The sequence below is a fragment of the Musa acuminata genome, chromosome BXJ2-5 (assembly GCF_036884655.1).
Source record: "Musa acuminata AAA Group cultivar baxijiao chromosome BXJ2-5, Cavendish_Baxijiao_AAA, whole genome shotgun sequence".
Taxonomy (NCBI): domain Eukaryota; kingdom Viridiplantae; phylum Streptophyta; class Magnoliopsida; order Zingiberales; family Musaceae; genus Musa; species Musa acuminata.
In genome coordinates, this window is record NC_088342.1 from 1672930 (window position 1) to 1692677 (window position 19748).

Below are 19748 nucleotides of genomic sequence, written 5' to 3' on the forward strand. Positions count from 1 at the left end.
CTAATGGGAGCAATGATGGCTCCAGTTGGATTACCTCCTCTGAGTGAGAGACATGATGACAGAGGCAGAAGGTTCGAGGAACACCTCCACAACACACACACAGTTCCTCCTCTTTGACTCCGTAAAGTCCAAAGGGCAAGTGAGTTGTGACACTCGCGTGGCTGCAGCATCCAAGTGACACTGGTGAGGGATGTGGCTTAATTGGATTCAGTAACGTGCCCACGACTGGATCCGTTAAATATCGGATCCATAGAGGGGCCGCAGTCCACACACCCGCAACATGTGCGCTCAACATCCGACCCGTTATCACAAACGTTGGATTCGGATCCGCACTCGCATCTTACGGTTCTCAGTCGATTTCGGCTCGGATCCGAGTACATATGCCACGTTTCACTTGGTGGCGACGAGCAGAAAGACGAGGCGGGAGCGGGAGCGGGAGCGAGAGCGGGAAAGGGAACGAGCTCTGCTTCCCTTCGCTGCTTCTGCGATCTAGCAAAACCCTAATCCCAGATCGGCGCAAAGAACCCTAGGGGATCGTGTCGGGGTTCGGGAGGTAACGTTTCTCTTCTTTCATGCTCTGTTTTCTTTAGCACTATAGTCTGTACAATTTAGATTTGGGACTGCCCGTTTCTTGCGCCAGACGCTTTACTTTCGTTCGTGGTGCGGCTCAGTTTGCCTGTTTCTTGTTCTGATATTGTTGCCTAGGGATTATGCTTTCGATATCTGTGCTGATGTTTCACTGTTGAATTTCTATTAAATTTTCCTGTCTTGTTATATCTGATGTTTCGATCGAATCTGAAATATATGACATGCAAGAGATTTGGATGTATAACCACGAGTTAATCAAGTTCTGGTGTATCGAGTATCGCTGATTAATCTGCAAGTCGAGACTAAATTTATACATTTCTCGGCATAAGATGTGGCACTTCATTTATATGATTGTGGTGTGGTAAGTTCAGTGACATTAATGAAGATAATTGATTTTAGACATGGAGAATCGCCGTAATTTAACTGATATCAAGTTGAGTGGTCTCGATCACATCATAGGCTTTGCTGGAGGAAAGTGACGAAGAAAGAATTTTTATTTTTACATACAAAAGTTCTTGAGAAAAGGTCTTTGAATACTTTGCATTTGATACTTCGTCCACATAATTTGCCACATTAGTCGAACATGGCTGCATGAGTTTAATGTGATCTACATAATTTTTATTGATTTTTCTCAACTGCCACATTGACAAAGTGATCTACAAAAGACAACTGTTCTTATATAACTTGAAACTTAGCTGTGAAATCTAATGAATACTTAAAAGTACAATGTCATTCTTCGAAGCTTGAATGCACGTCATACAAACTGTCTGCAGTGGTGTCATCAGGTCTTGATAATGTAAGGGAAATTAGCAACTTTTTGAACAAGTAGAGTGTGCTTTTGCAATGCCTTGTTTGCATTCTGTGTGGTTGTCACATTCCGTGTTTTTTACAATGCTTGTTTGTGTAAAGTTTCATTGTCGTGTACTATGTTGCATCAATTAATCTAAGGTTAGGTATGTAAATCTGATATACTTGTAAAATGGGGCATGCTTTTACCCATGACATGTCTCCTTGATGGTTGAATTCTGCTCTCTCTTAGAGCAAGCACATCATTTCTAGGCTCTAGACCTCAACGTTGTATATGATGTTATAGTTAAAAAATAGTTGAATTGTATACAGTTAAGAACCAATTACTGGACCAGATTATCAGTAAACAAAAACAATCTTATTAGGTCACCCGATAAATTAAAATTTTGAGTTCTGTAGGCTTTCTGTCCTCGCTGCAAGGTTGTGCAGTTTCTATGCCACCCTATTGACACTTGAAGCTGGCAAGTTTACATAATTGATCAGGTAATGATGGCAGTTGGGGTTTTAAGTTCACCAGCAAACAGTTTTCAACTTACCTGTTAAGGCAGAAGCCTGAATAGTTGCTTGCTACATTATGTGTTTCTGTGATTCTTAAATCACCAGGCAGCCATGTGTTTGCCTATCTGACTCTGATATCCTTAGTTTTAGCTTTAGAAAGCTTTTTGGATAGCTTAGCTTTAGAAAGCTTTTTGGATAGCTTCCGTCCCTCTTTCCCTTCCCCTATGCATAATGAGACTTGCTAAAATTAGGAACCAAATCTGAGATTATCCTTGCTGTAGAAAGACTGCAGTAGTAGCAGTTTAACGTGCATAGTGCATTTTGGAGATTTATTTATCTGTGACCTATGGAATCTGTCAGTTTCATGGTGTCTTGCTTCTAATGAGTTTTTAGAGCAAAACAATCACAGTTGGCCTATTAGCTCAGTTGGTTAGAGCGTCGTGCTAATAACGCGAAGGTCGCAGGTTCGAAACCTGCATAGGCCAAAATTATATATTTTGAAGTAGAATTAACAAGTCCTCATACTTTTAGCTAGATATTTATCGTCATATCATTATTTGCAATTCTCCTCGTTACTTAAAATTATGTTTTTGGCCAGCAGTTTTATCTGCGGCTCTATGTACTTCTTTTGAGGGAGACATAATTCTTGTATGCACTTGATAACATATTTTTCCTTTTGACCATGAGAAAACAGAGAAATCTTAGCTCCTTCATGATAAAAACATTTATTTAACTAGAAAAAAATAGCTGATTTGATGCTATTTGAATCCGGAAGACTATAATCATAACATATGATCAATGGGTATCTGTTAGGAAGCAAAGTATATTTAATCAATTCAAAGTATTCTACAAGAAGGAGCACCTCCAATTAGATTTGCTGCGGAACATTGAGCTTAGCAACATTAATATAGTGCAAATCTACTGCATTATCTTTGTCTAACTTCGATCATTCTCTTCCAACTTGTTCTGTTATGTAACATTGAGCTCAGAAATCTGTAATTGTAGCTCAACTTTGATAAGATATAACAGTGTAGATCTTTTTTTTTTGGCCTAATTTCACTACATGTATTTGTTTCACATAATGAATCCAGGTTAAACAAGGAGAAACATAGTTTATACAAAACAATAGAAAAGGCAATTGTCCAGAGAACCAAACAGAACAAGATTGTATGCGTGTGCCTAATGGTTTGTCTGAAATCTCTGACTTGTCCATGGTCTTAATGGCATAGGTATGGTCAGTGATCTCAGCACCCCATAGATGTGACACAATACACAATGGATCTGTGAGCCACTCCGAGGCCAAGATCAAGAGGAATATGGGAATTGAAGTTCTACAAATTGAGATGCTTTCTTCCATGGGACACACAGAACAATGTGAGCCTTGGCTTAGGGTTCCAAGTTGCCAGTAGTTCTATATCTCTGTCCTCATGGCTGAATTCTTTAATAGGATAAAGCCAACTATCAAATGCATGGCTTTGGCCTGCCTGTTGCAACAATTATGCAAAAGAACTTGACTGTTCATAATTGGATGTCATCATTTTTAATTAATGCAAAGTTGCTACGGCCTTTTATAAAAATTTTTACGGAAGCTTCAACATCGAGCATGAATTTTTAATGGAGTTCTATGAAGTATTTCCTACATCTAAATTCTTTGAATTAGATGGTCTATTCAGCATGCACTTTGAGCTTGTTTTGTGCCAGTCATGAGCTTTTAGAAGTGGAACATTTCAGACCCAATTTACACTCAAGATGGAACAAAGTGTGTATGAACATGCAAAAATCTGTTGTTCTTGATTTCCATCCAAACTGTTAGCCAAACACCTAAAAGAATAATCCTTTCTCCAGTTTGTCAAAAGAAACAAAAATTAAAGATCCATATCCTTAACATGTCCAAATAGGATAACCTTCTTTAGACTTAATATATGATTCTAATCAAAAGAATATCTACATTTGTGAGCAACTGAACAATGCCATGGCACAATCCATAAAGAGATGACCACCACTGCTTCCGGTGGACTTGTGGCCGTGCGGTCATCTAAAGCCTGGAGAAGAGCTGCGTGTCTCTTAGTTGGGCTGAGGACGACGAGGAGACCTAATTGGGAGAAATGATGGCTCCATTTGTATACCTCCACTGAGTGAGAGCCATCATGACACAGAGGGAGAAGATTTTAGGTCCACACACACAGTTCCTCCTTTTGACTCGGTAATGTCCCAAGGGTAGGTGAGTTGTGACACTTGTATGGCTGCAGCTTCCAACTGATACTGGTGAGGGATGTAGCTTAATTGTCTGGTTTCTGCTCCCAACTTGGTACTGTGTATTTGGATTGCTTGCTTTGACATTGTAGAACATAGGCCTGGCAGCCATATTATAAATTCATTGATAAGCTTCTTGATCGAATGATCAGAAATCCTAAATGAAATCTCTAAAACCATAAATCCTTAAGAAAAGACCCAACATATTCATAAGCTTTAATGGTGAAGGGATGAAGCAAATGAAGAATGATAATATTTCTAGTTTTCTATGCCAACTCACAAGTCATAGATGTTATTTTAGTTGATGAAAGTTAAGCTATAATACTAATATTAAGCACTTACATTAGAAAGTAGGGATCTAAAACTAAATAGGCTCAAGACTGAAAAGCTTAGGTTTTGTTTAGACAATTTAAACTGAATATAATAAACAGAGTTCTATGTTGTAATTTTCCGACGTTGGATCAGTAAAGTGCCCATTACTGGATCCCTTCAATATCGGGTCGAAGAGGGTCCACGATCCGCACACCCGCAACGCGTACGCTCGACATCCGACCCGTTATCACAGTCGTTGGATTCGGATCCTCCGGTGCTCAATCGAATTCGTCTCGGGTCCCCGGGTACATAAACCACGTTTCACTTGGTGGATGCCGCTCGAGGAAAGCAGAACACGCCGCGGGAGCGGGAAGGAGCTCTCCTTTTCCCTTCGCTGCTTCGGCGATCTAATAAAACCCTAAACCTAGATCGGCGATAAGAACCCTAGGGGATTGTGTGGGGATTCGGAAGGTAACACGCGTCTCTTCTTTCATTCTCTCTTTTCTTTAGCTCTATTGCCTGTACAATTTAGATTGGGGGTTGCTCTGTTGTCTTTTATTTAGCTCTATTCTGCTTATGATATCTATGCTAATGTTTCATTGTTGAATTTCTATTATATTTTCCTGTCTTGTTATAGCTGATGTTTCGATTGAGTCAGAAATATGTGACATGCAAGAGATTTGGATGTAGTACCATGAGTTAATCAATTTCTGGTGTATCGAGTACTGCTGGTTAATCTCTAAGTCGAGATTAAATTGCGTCATTTCTCGGCATAAGATCTGGCACTTCATTTATATGATTGTGGCATGGTCAGTTCAGTGGCTTTGATGACGATAATTGATTTTAGACATAGAAAATCAACGTCGTTCGACTGATATCAAGTTGAGTGGTCTCAATCACATCATAGGCTTTGCTGGAGGAATGTGAAGAAGAAAGAATGGGAGAGGAAGATGATTCATTGAGAAGAAAACTTAAAAAAAAGGAATATGGAACTAGAAGCAATAAGAATTTGCTTATAGTTGACTAACTAGAATAAAATAATTAGTAGATTTATTCCATCCAACCCAAATTGGAAATTGGCTAGGTTATGAACTGATGATCATGGAATTGACTTGATCATCAGATTTTAAGTTCGTTCCACACCGGATCAAACTGGTATAGGGTTATGTACATTCTTATTAAATCCACTTTCTGGTTACTGGTTAGCCTGGAGATCTAATGGTCCATGACAACCAGTGGGGATGATTGTAGGCACATACACAACTCTGTAGATGGGATAACCAGAATATCTCAACAATTTAAGTAATATTTTTGCACTGTAAGTTATCAGTTCTCCCCCCTTATGTTATCTTCCTCTCTTTTTTACCTTTTCCACCATTCTCATTCTTTATATTCTTGTATTAAACAAAAGATTATGACATGGTTTGCTGCTGTTATTGGAAGTAACGTGGTGGATGAATTATGGAAATTAATTGAAAGAGAGATATAGATTGAGAATACTAAAACAAAAGGACAGTATTTATACTCAAAGGAATGAGTTTTTATAATACCGATGGAATACATCACTTTTACCTTCTTTTATCACTTTAATATGCTCCGTATTCTTTTACTTTCTCTTCCTTTTATCTACTTCCACTCTTTGCTTGTGCTTACACTTAACACACGGAGAGACCTCTATTTATATTCCCAAGTTTAATACTTCATCAACCATGGATATGATAAGCATAGTGATATCGGACTAAGGTATCCCATTTGTTTCATTGGTGCTTATGGGCCTTCATGTTCAAACATGAGGGACTCTTTACTCCAAGTTTTGTTGTCTAGATGCATATGTATAACGAAAAGTTTTTATCTCCTAGACAGTATTTTTAAACAAGTTACTCTAAGATCAGATATTAATCTTCCATCAGCCTCTAATGGAAGATCTGAGCTGTCTGTGATACCTCATAAATAATGAAAACCACACCTAATTCATTTTATTTGTGCTTGCATGATTTACAAATAAAGGTAATTTGATGCTTTATCTTATCTTTGTCATGTTATACAAAACCAAAGTGATCCACCATTGCATTATGTTTCTTGTGATATCTTGTTCCGGTTGATGGATTTAGTTAGGTTTGCTTTACCCATGTATAACTTACAAAGCTTCTTGAGAAAGGTCTTTGAATTTTTATTTTTATTTCAATGCATTGAATTTGATGCTTTGTCCACATAATTTGCCATATTAGCCGAACATGGCTACATGAGTTTAATGTATTGATTTTTTCTCAACTGCCGCATTTACAAAGTGATCTACAAAAGACAACTGTTCTTATATAACTTGAAACTTAGCTGTGAAATCTAATGAATACTTAAATTACAATGTTATTCTTGGAAGCTTGAATGCACATGATACAAACTGTCTACAGTGGTGTCATCATGTCTTGAAAATACGAGGGTAATTAGCAACTTTATGAACAAGTGGAGTGTGCTTTTACAATGCCTTGTTTGCATGAACTAGTCCAAGAGTCCTGAATCAGTGTGGCTGTGCCACATTCTGTTTTTACTTACAATGCTTGTTTGCATAAAGTTTCATTGTCGTGTACTATGTGGCATCAATTAAAATCAAAGGTTTGGTATGTAAATCTGATATACTATAAGGGGGTATGCGTTTTACCCATGACATCTCTCCTTGATGGTTGAATTCTTCTTTCTCTCTTAGATGAAGCACATCATTTCTGTGCTCTGGACCTCAACATTGTACATGATGTTATAGTTAAACACAGTTAATTGTATATAGGTAAGAGCCAATTACTGGACCAGATTATCAGCAAACAAAAACAATCCTATTAGGTCACCCGATAAATCAAAATTTTGAGTTCCGTAGGCTTTCTGTTCTCACTGCAAGGTTGTGCAAGTTATGTACAGTTTCTATGCCAGCCTATGACACTTGAAGTTGTGTTAGTTTGCATAACTGATCAGGTAATGATGGTAGTTGGGGATTTGAGTCCACCAGCAAACAGTTTTCAACTCACCTGTTAATGCAGGAGCCTGAATAGGTGATGTCGTTGCTTGCTACATTATGTGTTTCTGTGATTCTTAAATCACCAGGCAACCATATGTGTGCCTATCTGACTCTGATATCCTTAGTTGTAGCTTTAGAAAGCTTTTTGCTTAGCTTCCCTCCCTCTTTCCCTTCCTCCATCCATAATAAGATTTGCTAAAATTATCAACCAAATCTGAGACTATCCTTGCTAGAAAGACTGCAGTAGCAGCAGTTTAACATGCATGGTGCATTTTGGAGATTTGTTTCTCTTTGACTTATGTCTTCCCATAATCACCCATGCAATGAGTTATTTAGTCGTGACATTGTGTTTTCTTCTTCAAAGTTTTTTTCAGTGGCCTCCATGTTAATAAATGAAAGGGAAAGTTCATGGTGTCTTGCTTCTAATGAGTTTTTAGATCAAAATAATTGTAATTGGCCTATTAGCTCAGTTGGTTAGAGCGTCGTGCTAATAACGCGAAGGTCGCAGGTTCGAGACCTGCATGGGCCATAAATATTATTTTTTAAATTAAAATTTGATTATTAGATTTATTCAATAAAGAATGTGAGGTGATGAATTTTTGTCAAGCTACATCTATCAAGGTCTTATGAGAGATTAATGGAATATCTTGAACATATTTAGACATGAATTATGTTGACTTAGTGGTCATAGTTGTTATTTTGATTAATGAAAGTTATATTTTAAGATAAATAGAATTAAGAATGAATATAAGGTATAGTTATGATGGAATAATAAGTTTGTTATTCAATGAAAAGCAGAGATTTTAGAAGATAATGCAACTTTTCATGGAGATGGATTATGGTGACTTAATGGCCATGTTAAAAAAATATTAAACTTAAAATATATAATTAATGTTTTTTCATCAAAGACTTTTTTTTCCAAAGCCTAGGGTTAATTATATCAAATATAAGGTGTAGTCAAGTTATTTTTTTTGTGTGTACCATTTATATTTATGTGAAAATGAGAGATTAATGAAGGCATCATGTGAGAATGAGAGACTAATGATGACATTATGAAATATGTATTATGTTGACTTAAGGCTCATAAATATTATTTTGATTAAATGAAAAATAGTTAAGACTAATTCTACGTCGGATTTGTTGGGACGAGCATCAAATAATTTTTGCTGTAGATATTATTTTGATTAGTGAAAGTTAAGAATTTAAGCTAAATACATTTAAGATCAAATGTAAGTTACACATAAGATGGATCGGTGAGTTCCTTATTCAATGAAAACGAGAAATTAATGAAGACATATAGCAAATTTTTTTTGGGAGATGTATTATGGTGACTTAATCACATGGGTATTATCTTGATTGATGAAGGTTTAGTTATGAATACTTCTAAACTGGATTTATGGGGACAAGCATTAGAAACTTACTATTTAGATAAACTAAGATCAAGATCAAAAGCATAAAATACAATTTTAAAGATTCTAAGAGAAGAATTAAGGTATAGATAAGATCAATAAAAAGTTAGAACCATGCGTATCTATTAGTACCTTCGTATGTTCTTTACGTTGTTTTGAATAAAGAAGCCTCCTTCTAGGCAAAAGATCAGCTGCAGTTTCAAGGATAAGGCTTTGTCATTCCATTTTCAATTTGGTTCTGCTGTTTCAACAAATTTTCGTACACATCAAGCATCGTCTTTGTCTTCTCAATATTTGGCATATTTACCATCTTAAAAAAATTTATAGTGGTTCTAATGGCAGTATTATAAATAGTTGTGGTATTTAACATTTATTTGTGTTCTTCTTTTGTAGAGTTCTCATGTCCAAATAATACTAAGTAGAATACAATCGAGAGTATATTGTCACGGACTTAGCTGAAATTGCTTAAGTCATGAGGCATCCTTGTAGCAAAGTCATAGACTTAGTTGGAGTTGTCTAAGTCGTGAAGCACCATTGTGCCAACTTCTCGGACTCAATATCATGAGCTTAGTTGAAATTGCCTAAGTCGTGAGACATCATTGCGATAAAGTCACGGAATTAGCTAGAGTTGCCTAAGTCGTGAAGCACTCATGCACCAATTTCTCAGACTTAGTTAGGATTACCTAAGTCATGAAGCGCTCTTGCGATATGCATCCGTAAAGGGTTAGCCTATTTGCAACCTCACTTAGGTCCCGTAGGACCTGTAAAAAGAGCAAATTGATTAGTTTGAAAGCGAGTGGTGGATAAGTCTCGATGTCTCGCGAAGAGAGTAGCTTTACAAGTAATTCAGCAAACACTTTGTGTACAAGAGAGAAAAGAGAGAAAGGAGAAAACAAATACTTTAGAAGACAAAACGAACAGTTGCAAGTCCATAAATGATTGCTCATCGGGTGTTGGGCGTTGATCGGTTTACACAAGTTCGCACGTTAAGTTGACGGGAATTTGCCATTGCGCTTGACATTCGATGAGCAGTCATTTGTGGACTTGCGACTGTTTGTTTTGCCTTGTAAAGTCTTTGTTTTCTCCTTCCTCTCTTTTCTTTCTTGCACACAAAATATTTGTTGAATTGCTTGTAAAGTTGTCCTCTTTGCAAGACGATAGGACTTGTCCGTCGCTTGCTTTCGAACTAATCAAATTGCTCTTTTTACAGGTCCTACGGGACCCGAGTGAGGTTGCAAATAGGCTGACCTTTTACGGACGCATATCGCAAGAGCACTTCATGACTTAGGCAATCTCAGCTAAGTCTGAAAAGTTAACGCAAGGGTGCTTCACGACTTAGGCAACTTTAGCGAAGTCCCTGACTTTGCCGCAATGGTGCCTCACGATTTAGGCAATTTCAGTTAAGTTCGTGATAATATGATAAAAGTTTTTGGTGGAAATTGCTTATTTATTCTTGCAAGAAGCAGAGCCTTAAGCTTTGGAGTATCAACTTGGTGACAATGCCTATAAACTCCACACTACTACTGCTACTACCATTAACCAATGGCTTGGCCTCGATTTGCAAGAGCATTTTATTAGGCACGTTGAATGAATCATGTCATTGGTGTTGAGGCAGAAAGTAACGTGTATCCGTTGAGCTCGCAACCAATAAAATTGATGTTAAAGAAGGATAAGTTGGATGGCCATGCTAGTGTAGCTTGTCTATGGTTAGTGATGGCTCGTTCTCAAATAATTCAACATAGCCAGACGTTAGGAGAGGTATGCTGTTATGCCTTGTATTATCTCTCTCTCATGGCTTTTCTTTTGTTAGGTTTGAAGTTAATTTCATGGACCCCTCAAATCACTGATATGTGGGATTCAATTAAATTTTGTCTCCATGCTCTCTCTCTCTCTCTCTCTCTCTCTCTCTCTTTGTGTTTGTGTGTGTGCTTGTTTTGTTAGGTTTGGAGTTAATTTCATAGACCCCTCAAATCACTGACTAGGACTTGTGTGATTTAATTAGTCCTAGCCTGCACAAGTCCATTGATTCTTCCCAATCTGAATTTTTATTTATTCTTATCACACATACGAAACATTAAAAAATACATTGGTATTTTACAGAGATTCAGTCCTTAATTTATAGGGTTTTTTTCATCCAAAAGATTTTCCAAATATAAGTTCCTTGTTGGATAAATAAGCTTGCAGGTTTAAAATAAACAACTTATTTCCTTATTAGAATTCCAGATTTGACTTCCTCAAGAGACGTTCTATAAGGATCGATGGCATATATGGATAATGTTGCATCTGAGTGTTGATGGATTATTTTCCTTATCAATGAAGATACAGTTGGTTCAATCATGGTTTACTACTTACTCTTCTATATGCTTCTTAACTTGTAGGTATAAGTAGTCTCTGCGATACAAAAGCAGCTTTCAATCAACTAGTCATGTTGGGAATTGTATCTAGTAAATCCTAGTCTTAGTCTAACGGGTGTTGTTCTTTGATTAGTAGCTCTTTGATCATCATGTAACATGTCATTTGCTAATGCCACCTTGTAGAACTCTTTTTTTCTCTTTTTTTGTTTGGTCAAAAGGCATCATTGAAATAGCAAGGATTTGTATGATAAAAGATGAAAAAAGACATAAGATAATAATCCCACTTATAGATTGTTCATACAAAAGAGAGGGTTCTAAATTGAGCTTGTTTTACTTGCCACATCAAAAAGATCAAATTAACTATAGTAGTAAACCCTATGATATTTTCGTCTGCAAAGTCAACGACGCGAGGAGAAACGGAATTAAATATTTTACTTTTACAAGTATAAAGATCCCAATATAATTTTTAGAAGTATAAGGGATTAGGATGCTAACGATAACTAATTATAGGGGACAATATGTAATTAGCCCTCTAATTCCATTCTATCCTCCCATAATTCAAAAATTAAGTAGGTAATTAATTAGTTAATTATATGGATTAATTATGTTATTGCAGAGAGGCTTAACTATCCCCGAACGCGGTTTGGAATGGTTTTGGAAGAGGAGAGTAGCGACTCTGGTTGACATTGTTATGCCCTCCTCTCGCTTCCTTCTGCCGCATCACATTGTGCTTCCGTCATTCAATGGGGGTCATGCATTGTGATCTCAAGCCTGAAATTTTTCTTTTTGTCAACCAAATGAAGGATGCTCCTCTTAAGACTATTGACTTTGGATTGTCAATTTTCTTCTGACCAGGTACTCTTCTTCTTTGAGACTTGGTGCTGTTAAATTTAGATAGGAAGAACAAGGTGCATCCATTTTTGTGTATATTCTTGCTCTTGAAGCATCTGGTAGTTTGTTTGGCGACTCACTCGAGAGAACATTTTAATCCAAAGAGCACTAACTCCAGAGAACAAGTATTGTGTTGCATATGATCTGAAAGCAACTTTCAGCATCATAACTGAACTCTTTCATTTTGTAGGAAACATTTCTATGATGGTGATCCAGTAGAATTGCTGCAACTTCATCATTCTATCTCATGGCGGATAGTTCCACTGATTGATTGCTGGAGCCTTTATATCAGCTTGATGCACACAGTTTTACAGTATCTTTGTATGTCTACACAGTTGGTTCTCTTGGATTGTGTGAAATGCTTACATATGGCATGTCTCAGAGAAAGTATGATATAGATTCATTTAAGAAAATCACATTCTTGGTCTACTATAGTTTCATAGCTGCATCAGTTGTGTACTAATTTTTTAAAAATGAATTTTTTTCTGGTTTATTAATCAGCACATTCTCTTTATCAGGAGAAATATTCACTGATGTGGTTGGTAGTCCTTACTATGTCACACCAGAAATCCTGAAAAAATGATATGGTCCAGAGGCAGATGTCTGGAGTGCTGGAATGATCATTTATATTCTTCTTAGTGGCGTCCCTTCATTTTGGGCTGTTGAGAAATTTGTCCTTCGCTTGTATCTGCTTAGAGTTTGCTTAGACAGTTCATTGATATGCATCACCAGATTTATTTTTATGTTTGTACATATAAACTGATTTAGTGCTTCATAGGTTACTATTTATCTATGATCTTCTCAACTAACATGTGCTGTAATTTACATCACACCCAGAAACCGAGCAAGGTATATTTGAAGAGGTTTTACACGGCAAACTTGACTTTCAGTCAGATCCATGGCTCAGCATCTCGGATAGTGCCAAAGATCTTGTAAGAAAAATACTTGTTAGGGAGCCCAAGAAGCGGTTGACTTCTCCTGATGTTTTGTGTAAGTTATACTTTAATCTAGATGTCTTCGCTGTTGTAAGAAACTACTTGAAATCATGACTTTTATCAGTGTGATTGATTTTTTATTGCATAATCATACTTCAAGATAACATTGGATCATGAGAACACATTCATAAGACAAAATTTTAGATGTAACTTAGATAGTCAAATTATCTCGACATCACTATCCCATTACATGCAGAAGTTAGAAGCTCTCTTGGATTTGTCAGGTAATTTGCCTATCATGAATTTCATGGCTTCTGAGGGAATTATGATGGTAGAGTTCTATGGTGAACTGAGCTTTCTCAAGTTACTTTTGGCTTCCTCCCAGGTCATCCTTGGGTTCAGATTGATGGAGTGGCTCCTGACAAACCTCTGGATTCTGCAGTTCTATATCGCCCGAAACAATTTCTGCAATGAACAAACTCAAAAATATGCTATCAGAGTAAGTTTCAGAAGTCGAATAATTTTGGAAATAAGGTGGGTTATGCTACTACTTTGGATGCTATGCCATGAATGATTCTGGAAAGTTCAACCAAACAAAGCTGTGAACTAGATTTTTTTCTTTTTTTTATCAGTGTTGGCTGTGACTGTTACGCTCATGTTTACAATCATTGCAAAGAAAGTTGATGTTGCAATATTGTTTTCTTACTCATTTTTTTCATCTATTTAAGTTTATTTTTACTTCCTATAATTTTCGAAGACTAATAATTTGGGGTTAACCCACAAGTTAGCTCTGTGGTAATCATGCTCTTATGGAAATTTGACAACCCATATTGGTGATCTTGAGATCTGCAACCTTCTCTTATAGGAGACAATGACCACTCATAACTCATGCAGGCTTATTTGTTCAGGGGTTTTATAGTTAGAAGGAATCCAGATTGTAGAACCTTTAATGCAATTTCCTCTTTAATTTTATTTTTGTGTAGTTACTATACCATTGACCCTTGTAGCATGTCTTTTCATTTTCCTTTTTTGTTGTGGGTGTACTCATTTTCTTGTTTTCTGCCTTCAATTTGTAGATCTTTCTGGTTTTTTGTTTCTTTCCATTGGAATGACATGGATGTTTTATGGTCTACACAGTATTGTATACCTTGTAACCTCCTATTCCTTTTATTTTCTCCAAATATTATTTTATAGGTTATTGCTGAACACCTTTCTGAGGATGAAATTGCTGACCTTAAGGAGATGTTCAAGATGATAGATGCAGACAACAGTGGGCAGATAACATTTGAAGAACTCAAGGTTGGATCGGAAAGGGTTGGTTCTACTCTCAAGGAGTCAGAAATTTTATGCACTTATGCAGGCAGTAGGTATTCAAACATCTGAGAGCTGGATAATGTGTATCTAACAATTGAAATGTCTTATAGTAGTATGCCCCCATAAAAAAATTTAGTATCATCTTTGAATAATACAACCACCTTTCTGTTATATGATGTTTAAAAATTCATCCACCAAACTATAAAACATTGGTTAGACGGTCACTTCCTTTTCTCAAGAAAATTAATAGTTTCTCTTGCAAATTTTGGTGAAAGAATCCATTATCTTAATGTTTTTTTTTATCTCTTTTCTTGTTCCTCTCTTTGCTGCAAAATGGGAAAATTTTAGGCAGATGTTGATAACAGCGGGACCATTGATTATGGCGAGTTTATTGCTGCCACTTTACATCTGAACAAGATAAAGAGGGAGGATCATTTATTTGCAGCCTTCTCATACCTTGACAAAGATGGGAGTGGTTACATAACTCAAGATGAACTGCAACAGGCTTGTGAAGAGTTTGGTGTCAAAGATGTGAAGCTGGAGGATATGATCAGAGAAGTAGATCAAGATAATGAAGTATTTATATTTTTTTACATCATACTTCCAAAGCTATATTAGGAGATGCAATCTGCTCATCTTTTCAATCTTTTTTTTTTTTGGCAGGATGGACGCATAGATTAGAATGATTTTATCGCTATGATGCATACAGGAAACACTGGATTCAGCAAGAAATGAATGCAAACTAATTTCAGTATTGGTTTTAGGAAGGTTTTGAAGCTCGGTTAACGAGGTTAGTTCCGAGGTTCATATTCTTTTTTTTTTTTTTTTTTTGTAATTATTACTTGTAGAGTTGTCTTAGGACCTGATAATTGAGAACTGAGTCTCTATGTTGTATTCTATTCATAAGCCTGCAGTAGTTTTGAAACCCATTACAAGTTTTAGAGAGCTTTGGTGCCCTTAAAATTGCAAAAAGATGAACAAATTCACCTTATGTACTGGTGGAATATGTCCAGATTTGTTTTTGAGATTTGATTCAATAACTACATGTTGAAGCATGATTGTTTTTTGTGCTGAACAGAATTTGTTCTTATCATATGTTTCTCAGGATAATTCCTTGTTTGCTTTTGTTGATTGTCTCATCTTTGTTATCATGGAGTTTGAGTTTAAATCAAACTGATGATGAGTTTAAATCAAACTGACTGATAAAATTTAAGCTTATTAGGCTGTGGATCAAATCTGATATATATATATATCGTTATTTCAATTCTTACAAAACTTGTACAAATATATGTTGTAACATAATTTTTAATTGAAAAAAGCATTTATCTTTTATTGGTTCCGCATAATCCAAGTCAAAAAAACATATGGATCAAATCTCCACAAACATATATTAATCAAAACCATTACATCTCATGTGAGATTAATTGGAGGACTGCTGGTTTGACTTCACCTCACCTACATAGAAAACAATTAAAATGCTGTCTGCAGAAGTGATCCAATTAGAAACATTGATCTTAGAGTACAACAAGACAACAGCCATGCACAAAAGAGCCTAATTTATAGTCCATGATGTGCCTATGTTAATAATAGCTATGATCAAAACCAATAGATACATAATACAGTAAACTCCTCTTCCACAAGTTCTCTTTCTTTGCTAACCTTCCATTTAGGTTTCTATCTCAAAAGCAATCAATCAAAGACAGTAGGAAGAAAGATGCATACAAATATATTACAGTGTCATGGAAATAGGATAGAAGCTAATGCTGTAAGCCATGATCCACACAATAACCACTCATCCTTGAACAATATACATAATATATATATATATATATATATATATATATATATATATATATATATATATATATATTGAGAGAGAGAGAGAGAGAGAGAGAGAAAGCACAGAAAAGTTTTCGAAGACATTATTGCAAATTGACTTTGTATCCAAACAAATTATGGATGATACTGACAACAACAACAACATACAACAAAAGAAAAGAAAAGGTTTCCTATACATGTTCTTACACTAGTATCAACATTACAACAACTCAATTCATCCCCTCCCCTCCTACCATCATCATCATCATCATCATCATTATTCTTACCCAGAGAAAAAGGAGGGCAGGTGGTAACATTTGGTTTCTTATCTTGTCTTTGTCTGATTTCCCTTTCTCTCTCTCAGTCTCTCTATTGGCAGGTGGCAAAGCTATTGCGTTGACCCAACACCCCAAGCAAACTGCACCCAACTTCTAACAATTTCCCTGCATACAATCAACACAGAATCATGTCAATGGTAATAGCACACCAAGGTATATGAATAATCAATTGTTCCTACCAACACAGTTAGGCCATGTTGTCATTTTCTTTAGAGACGTTAAGAGGTCAACTTCAAACACAAATTTGATCCCAAAAGAATAAAGAGAAAACATTTTATGGTCACAAATCCACCCATTCGCATTAAAATAAATATAGCATGCATATATGTATTAACATCAATCAATCAATAAAGAAGAAGAGAAGATATGTAAGAAACATGAAGTCGTCCACCATCACGAGGGCGTGAACTCCACCGACAGTGCCCAACTCTAATTACCACATTATATATATTTATATATATAGATGAAGAATAATTAAGCTTCTAATCAACAGTAATAGTAGTAATAGTAATAATAACAGTAATGAGACAAGAAAAGTTGATGTTTTGGAGAACAAAAAGAATAAAAGAGGAATAATTGTTACCTCTCCTGAGCTTGGCTTTGAGCTTGGCCTTCCCCTTGACCTGGGTGATCTCGGCCTTGCGGGCGGCGGGAGAGAGGGGTGAGGCCGGCGGCACCTCCTCGTCTGGCGGGAAGAGCACGGCGTCTATACCCTGGACGGAGATGCGGCCATCGGTGTAGATGTCGGGGTCGAATAGGTAGGCGGAGCCCTCGGCGGCGCCGAACTTGACGGAGCCGTCAGCCTCACGCGCCATCACCTTGTGTGGCACCCGCAGCGTGTCATAGCGCACCTTCCCGAACCGCCGCACCGCGTTGTACATACTCTCCTCCGTCTGGTATTCCGGGATCAGGTGGTAGTACATGATGGCCTCCGGCGCCCCCGGCTCGCTCAGCTGGTCCGCCGTCAGTCGCGCCATGGCGTCGTCGTTAGGCGCCAGGACGGTCAGCACGTAGCCCTCGGACACTAGCCGCCCCATTTCCGTTGCCATGGACGTCAGGTTCACCAGTATGTCCGCAAACTCGTTGTAGCCACCGTAGAGGAGCAGGGTCTGGATGAAGTCCTTCACCTGGCTCTCCCCGTCGAACCAGTGCTTGCCGTGGCCCGGGCCGGGGGCGGGGGCGGGCGCCAGGGACGGGCCGGGAGCCATGGCGTCGTAGATCGGGAGCACGGGAGGGGCGCCGGGCGGGACGGGCGGCGCCGGCTTCTTGAGGCGGTGGGTGCGGGGGTCCACCTCCGGCGCGCCGGTGGGAAGCACGGCGGAGATGGCCGCGAGGCTTCGCCGGCGGTTGAAGTCCTCCTGCACGCATCGAGGCACGAGCAGGCGCTCGATGCCGTGGATCACACCGTCCGGGCGCACCACCGCGTCCGGGTACAACACAGCGGCGTGGCCGACCTTCTTCTCACCTCCGGCGGTCGATCCATCGGAGGAGGAGGAGGAGAGGTGGAGGTGGTCGCCGGCGAGTGTAGGGTGGCGAGACTGGGGCCACGCATCAGAAGGGATCCGGGCCGGGACGACGTGGTAGAGAAGGAGCGTCTGGAGTGAGCGCAGGTTGCGGGGCTCGAGGAGGAAGCGCTTGAACTCGGGGTCGAGGTCGCGCTCCAGCGCCTCGTTACGGGGGGCAAAGATGGTGAGGTTGTGGCGGCCAACGGCGGCCTCCAGGGAGGGGAGCAGCAGGGCCTTCTCCACCAGCTCCGCCAGCTCCGTGTAGTGCGAGTCGAGGAGGGCGACGAGCACCGAGTTGGAGTTGATCTGCCCGCCGGAGGACGCGGTGGCCAATGTGGCCACAGAGGCGTCGGATTCTATCAATGCCTTGGAGGATGGCGACGACGACGAGGCAGAGACGACGCCGGCGGCAAGGAGGAGGAGGAGGAGGAGGAGTACCGCAGTAGCGCCGCCGAGGGAGGGACGATCCATGGCGACGCCGGTAAGGGAGGAAACCGCGGCGAGTCTCTTCGTATGGCCTTCCGTCCTCCTTTGCTTCCTGTGTTTGGTGGAGAAAGGAGAGAAGAGAGGAGGGGGGAGGGATGAAGGGGGCTTCTGAGAGAGTGGGGGAGAAGGAGAGCACCGATGGCAAAGTAGACGCCCTACGACAGGCTGGTGATGGCGGGACCCGCCGCGTTGGGTGAGTTCCCGTGATCTTTAACCCAACTGCGGTAACTCTAGCGCTTACGAAAAGTCACTAATACCCTCACGACGATGGCCCTTTTCCGGTACGTACGATGGACTAAGTGGTAAATTGGTCCCACGCTGCGCGACGTCCTTTTACAGGAAGATGAGCTGTCGGCGTTGCTTCTGACCTCGACGACGTCGTAACTCCACCGGCTCGCTTCCTTTATTTGGTTGTTAAGTTATGCGATTTGTGTCATTAGAGTAGTATTCTTTCACTTTAATTACACATATATATAATGTACTAATTACTAATTATCAACATTAATTTGTCTGCGTTGGGTTTAAACATCTAATTCAGATCGTTTATTCTCAACTAATATCTGCTAATTTTTCTTGTTTTAAGTGGGAAGAGCAGCTTACAAATAGTGCCGTAGATAAAAATGCGTATGAACACGAGGGCTGGTGGGACGGCGACGTATGGCCTGCCGAGATGGCTGGTCGCAGTCGGATGCCTACGACAGGGTGCGTGGGGTCTACCCGGGAAGCACCAGGTGGGCTTCGTGGGTGGGTGTAAGTAGTCGGTCAGCTTTCTTTTCTCCTTCACCCTTAATTCTGATTCTCATTAAATGCGTCACCAGTCTCTGCTACCCGTCTCGTGATTCGATGTGAAAGAGGGACCCACATGTGGCTGACATCGTTTCTCCAATAAAGGACAGGTGAACGAGGGGGGTATCGGTTTCTGTGGTTTGTTCGGTAACGACGGAGGCGAAACGGGGTGTGTCGGTGTCGGTGGCTCTCCGCGCTGAGCTTAGTATTAAATAGGAGGAAGACAAGATATAAAGAGAGGGGAGATATGGCATGTCTTATTGCATACAGTGTTTGGTTGGTGTGGCATATACCACTGTTGGGGGTTCCACACCTGCTTGCTACCTTTTGGACGTGGTGGGTTGCAGTCTTGGTCTTGCGAGTAATTATCGATTGGAATTCATGGAATGATGATGATTGCTCGGTTTTATGATTGATCAGAATGCGATCGCTCTGGAACACCATCACACT

The 19748-nt window shown here is 39.2% G+C and overlaps 2 protein-coding genes and 2 non-coding genes across 5 annotated transcripts; 3 read left to right on the top strand and 1 right to left on the bottom strand.

Annotated features, from left to right (window-relative positions):
• Positions 1-2304: 2304 nt before the first annotated feature.
• Positions 2305-2378, top strand: TRNAI-AAU (transfer RNA isoleucine (anticodon AAU)). Its single transcript has one exon. It is a non-coding gene; the product is annotated as a tRNA-Ile (tRNA).
• A 2431-nt stretch (positions 2379-4809) lies between these two features.
• LOC103983733 (uncharacterized) lies at positions 4810-15420 on the top strand. 2 transcript variants are annotated; one of them, XM_065107297.1, is made up of 6 exons: positions 4816-4929; positions 11842-12080; positions 12307-13550; positions 14246-14418; positions 14714-14941; positions 15029-15420. In XM_065107297.1, exons 3-5 carry the CDS (start codon positions 13302-13304, stop codon positions 14775-14777), a joined length of 486 nt encoding a protein of 161 aa, XP_064963369.1. In that variant the 5' UTR covers positions 4816-4929; positions 11842-12080; positions 12307-13301; the 3' UTR covers positions 14778-14941; positions 15029-15420. The 2 variants fall into 2 exon arrangements, with proteins under 2 accessions (XP_064963370.1, XP_064963369.1); XM_065107298.1 differs by lacking the exon at positions 11842-12080 and having other exon boundaries at positions 4810-4929.
• TRNAI-AAU (transfer RNA isoleucine (anticodon AAU)) lies at positions 7918-7991 on the top strand. Its single transcript has one exon. It is a non-coding gene; the product is annotated as a tRNA-Ile (tRNA).
• Positions 15421-16265: 845 nt separating the features above from the next.
• On the bottom strand, positions 16266-18638 carry LOC103983519 (fasciclin-like arabinogalactan protein 16). The gene is made up of 2 exons (XM_009400727.3): positions 17105-18638; positions 16266-16626 (listed from the first exon to the last, which is right to left on the bottom strand). Exons 1-2 carry the CDS (start codon positions 18495-18497, stop codon positions 16553-16555), a joined length of 1467 nt encoding a protein of 488 aa, XP_009399002.2. The 5' UTR covers positions 18498-18638; the 3' UTR covers positions 16266-16552.
• Positions 18639-19748: the final 1110 nt, after the last annotated feature.

Excerpts from the sequence above, each read along its gene's own strand:
- LOC103983519 (XM_009400727.3), bottom strand. The coding sequence starts at position 18,497 with ATGGATCGTCCCTCCCTCGGCGGCGCTACTGCGGTACTCCTCCTCCTC. Across the intron at positions 16,627-17,104 it reads CAAAGCCAAGCTCAGGAGAG|GGAAATTGTTAGAAGTTGGG; the intron begins GTAACAATTATT and ends GATTGTATGCAG.
- LOC103983733 (XM_065107298.1), top strand. The coding sequence starts at position 13,302 with ATGCAGAAGTTAGAAGCTCTCTTGGATTTGTCAGGTAATTTGCCTATC. Across the intron at positions 13,551-14,245 it reads CTCAAAAATATGCTATCAGA|GTTATTGCTGAACACCTTTC; the intron begins GTAAGTTTCAGA and ends ATTATTTTATAG. Across the intron at positions 14,419-14,713 it reads TGCACTTATGCAGGCAGTAG|GCAGATGTTGATAACAGCGG; the intron begins GTATTCAAACAT and ends GGAAAATTTTAG.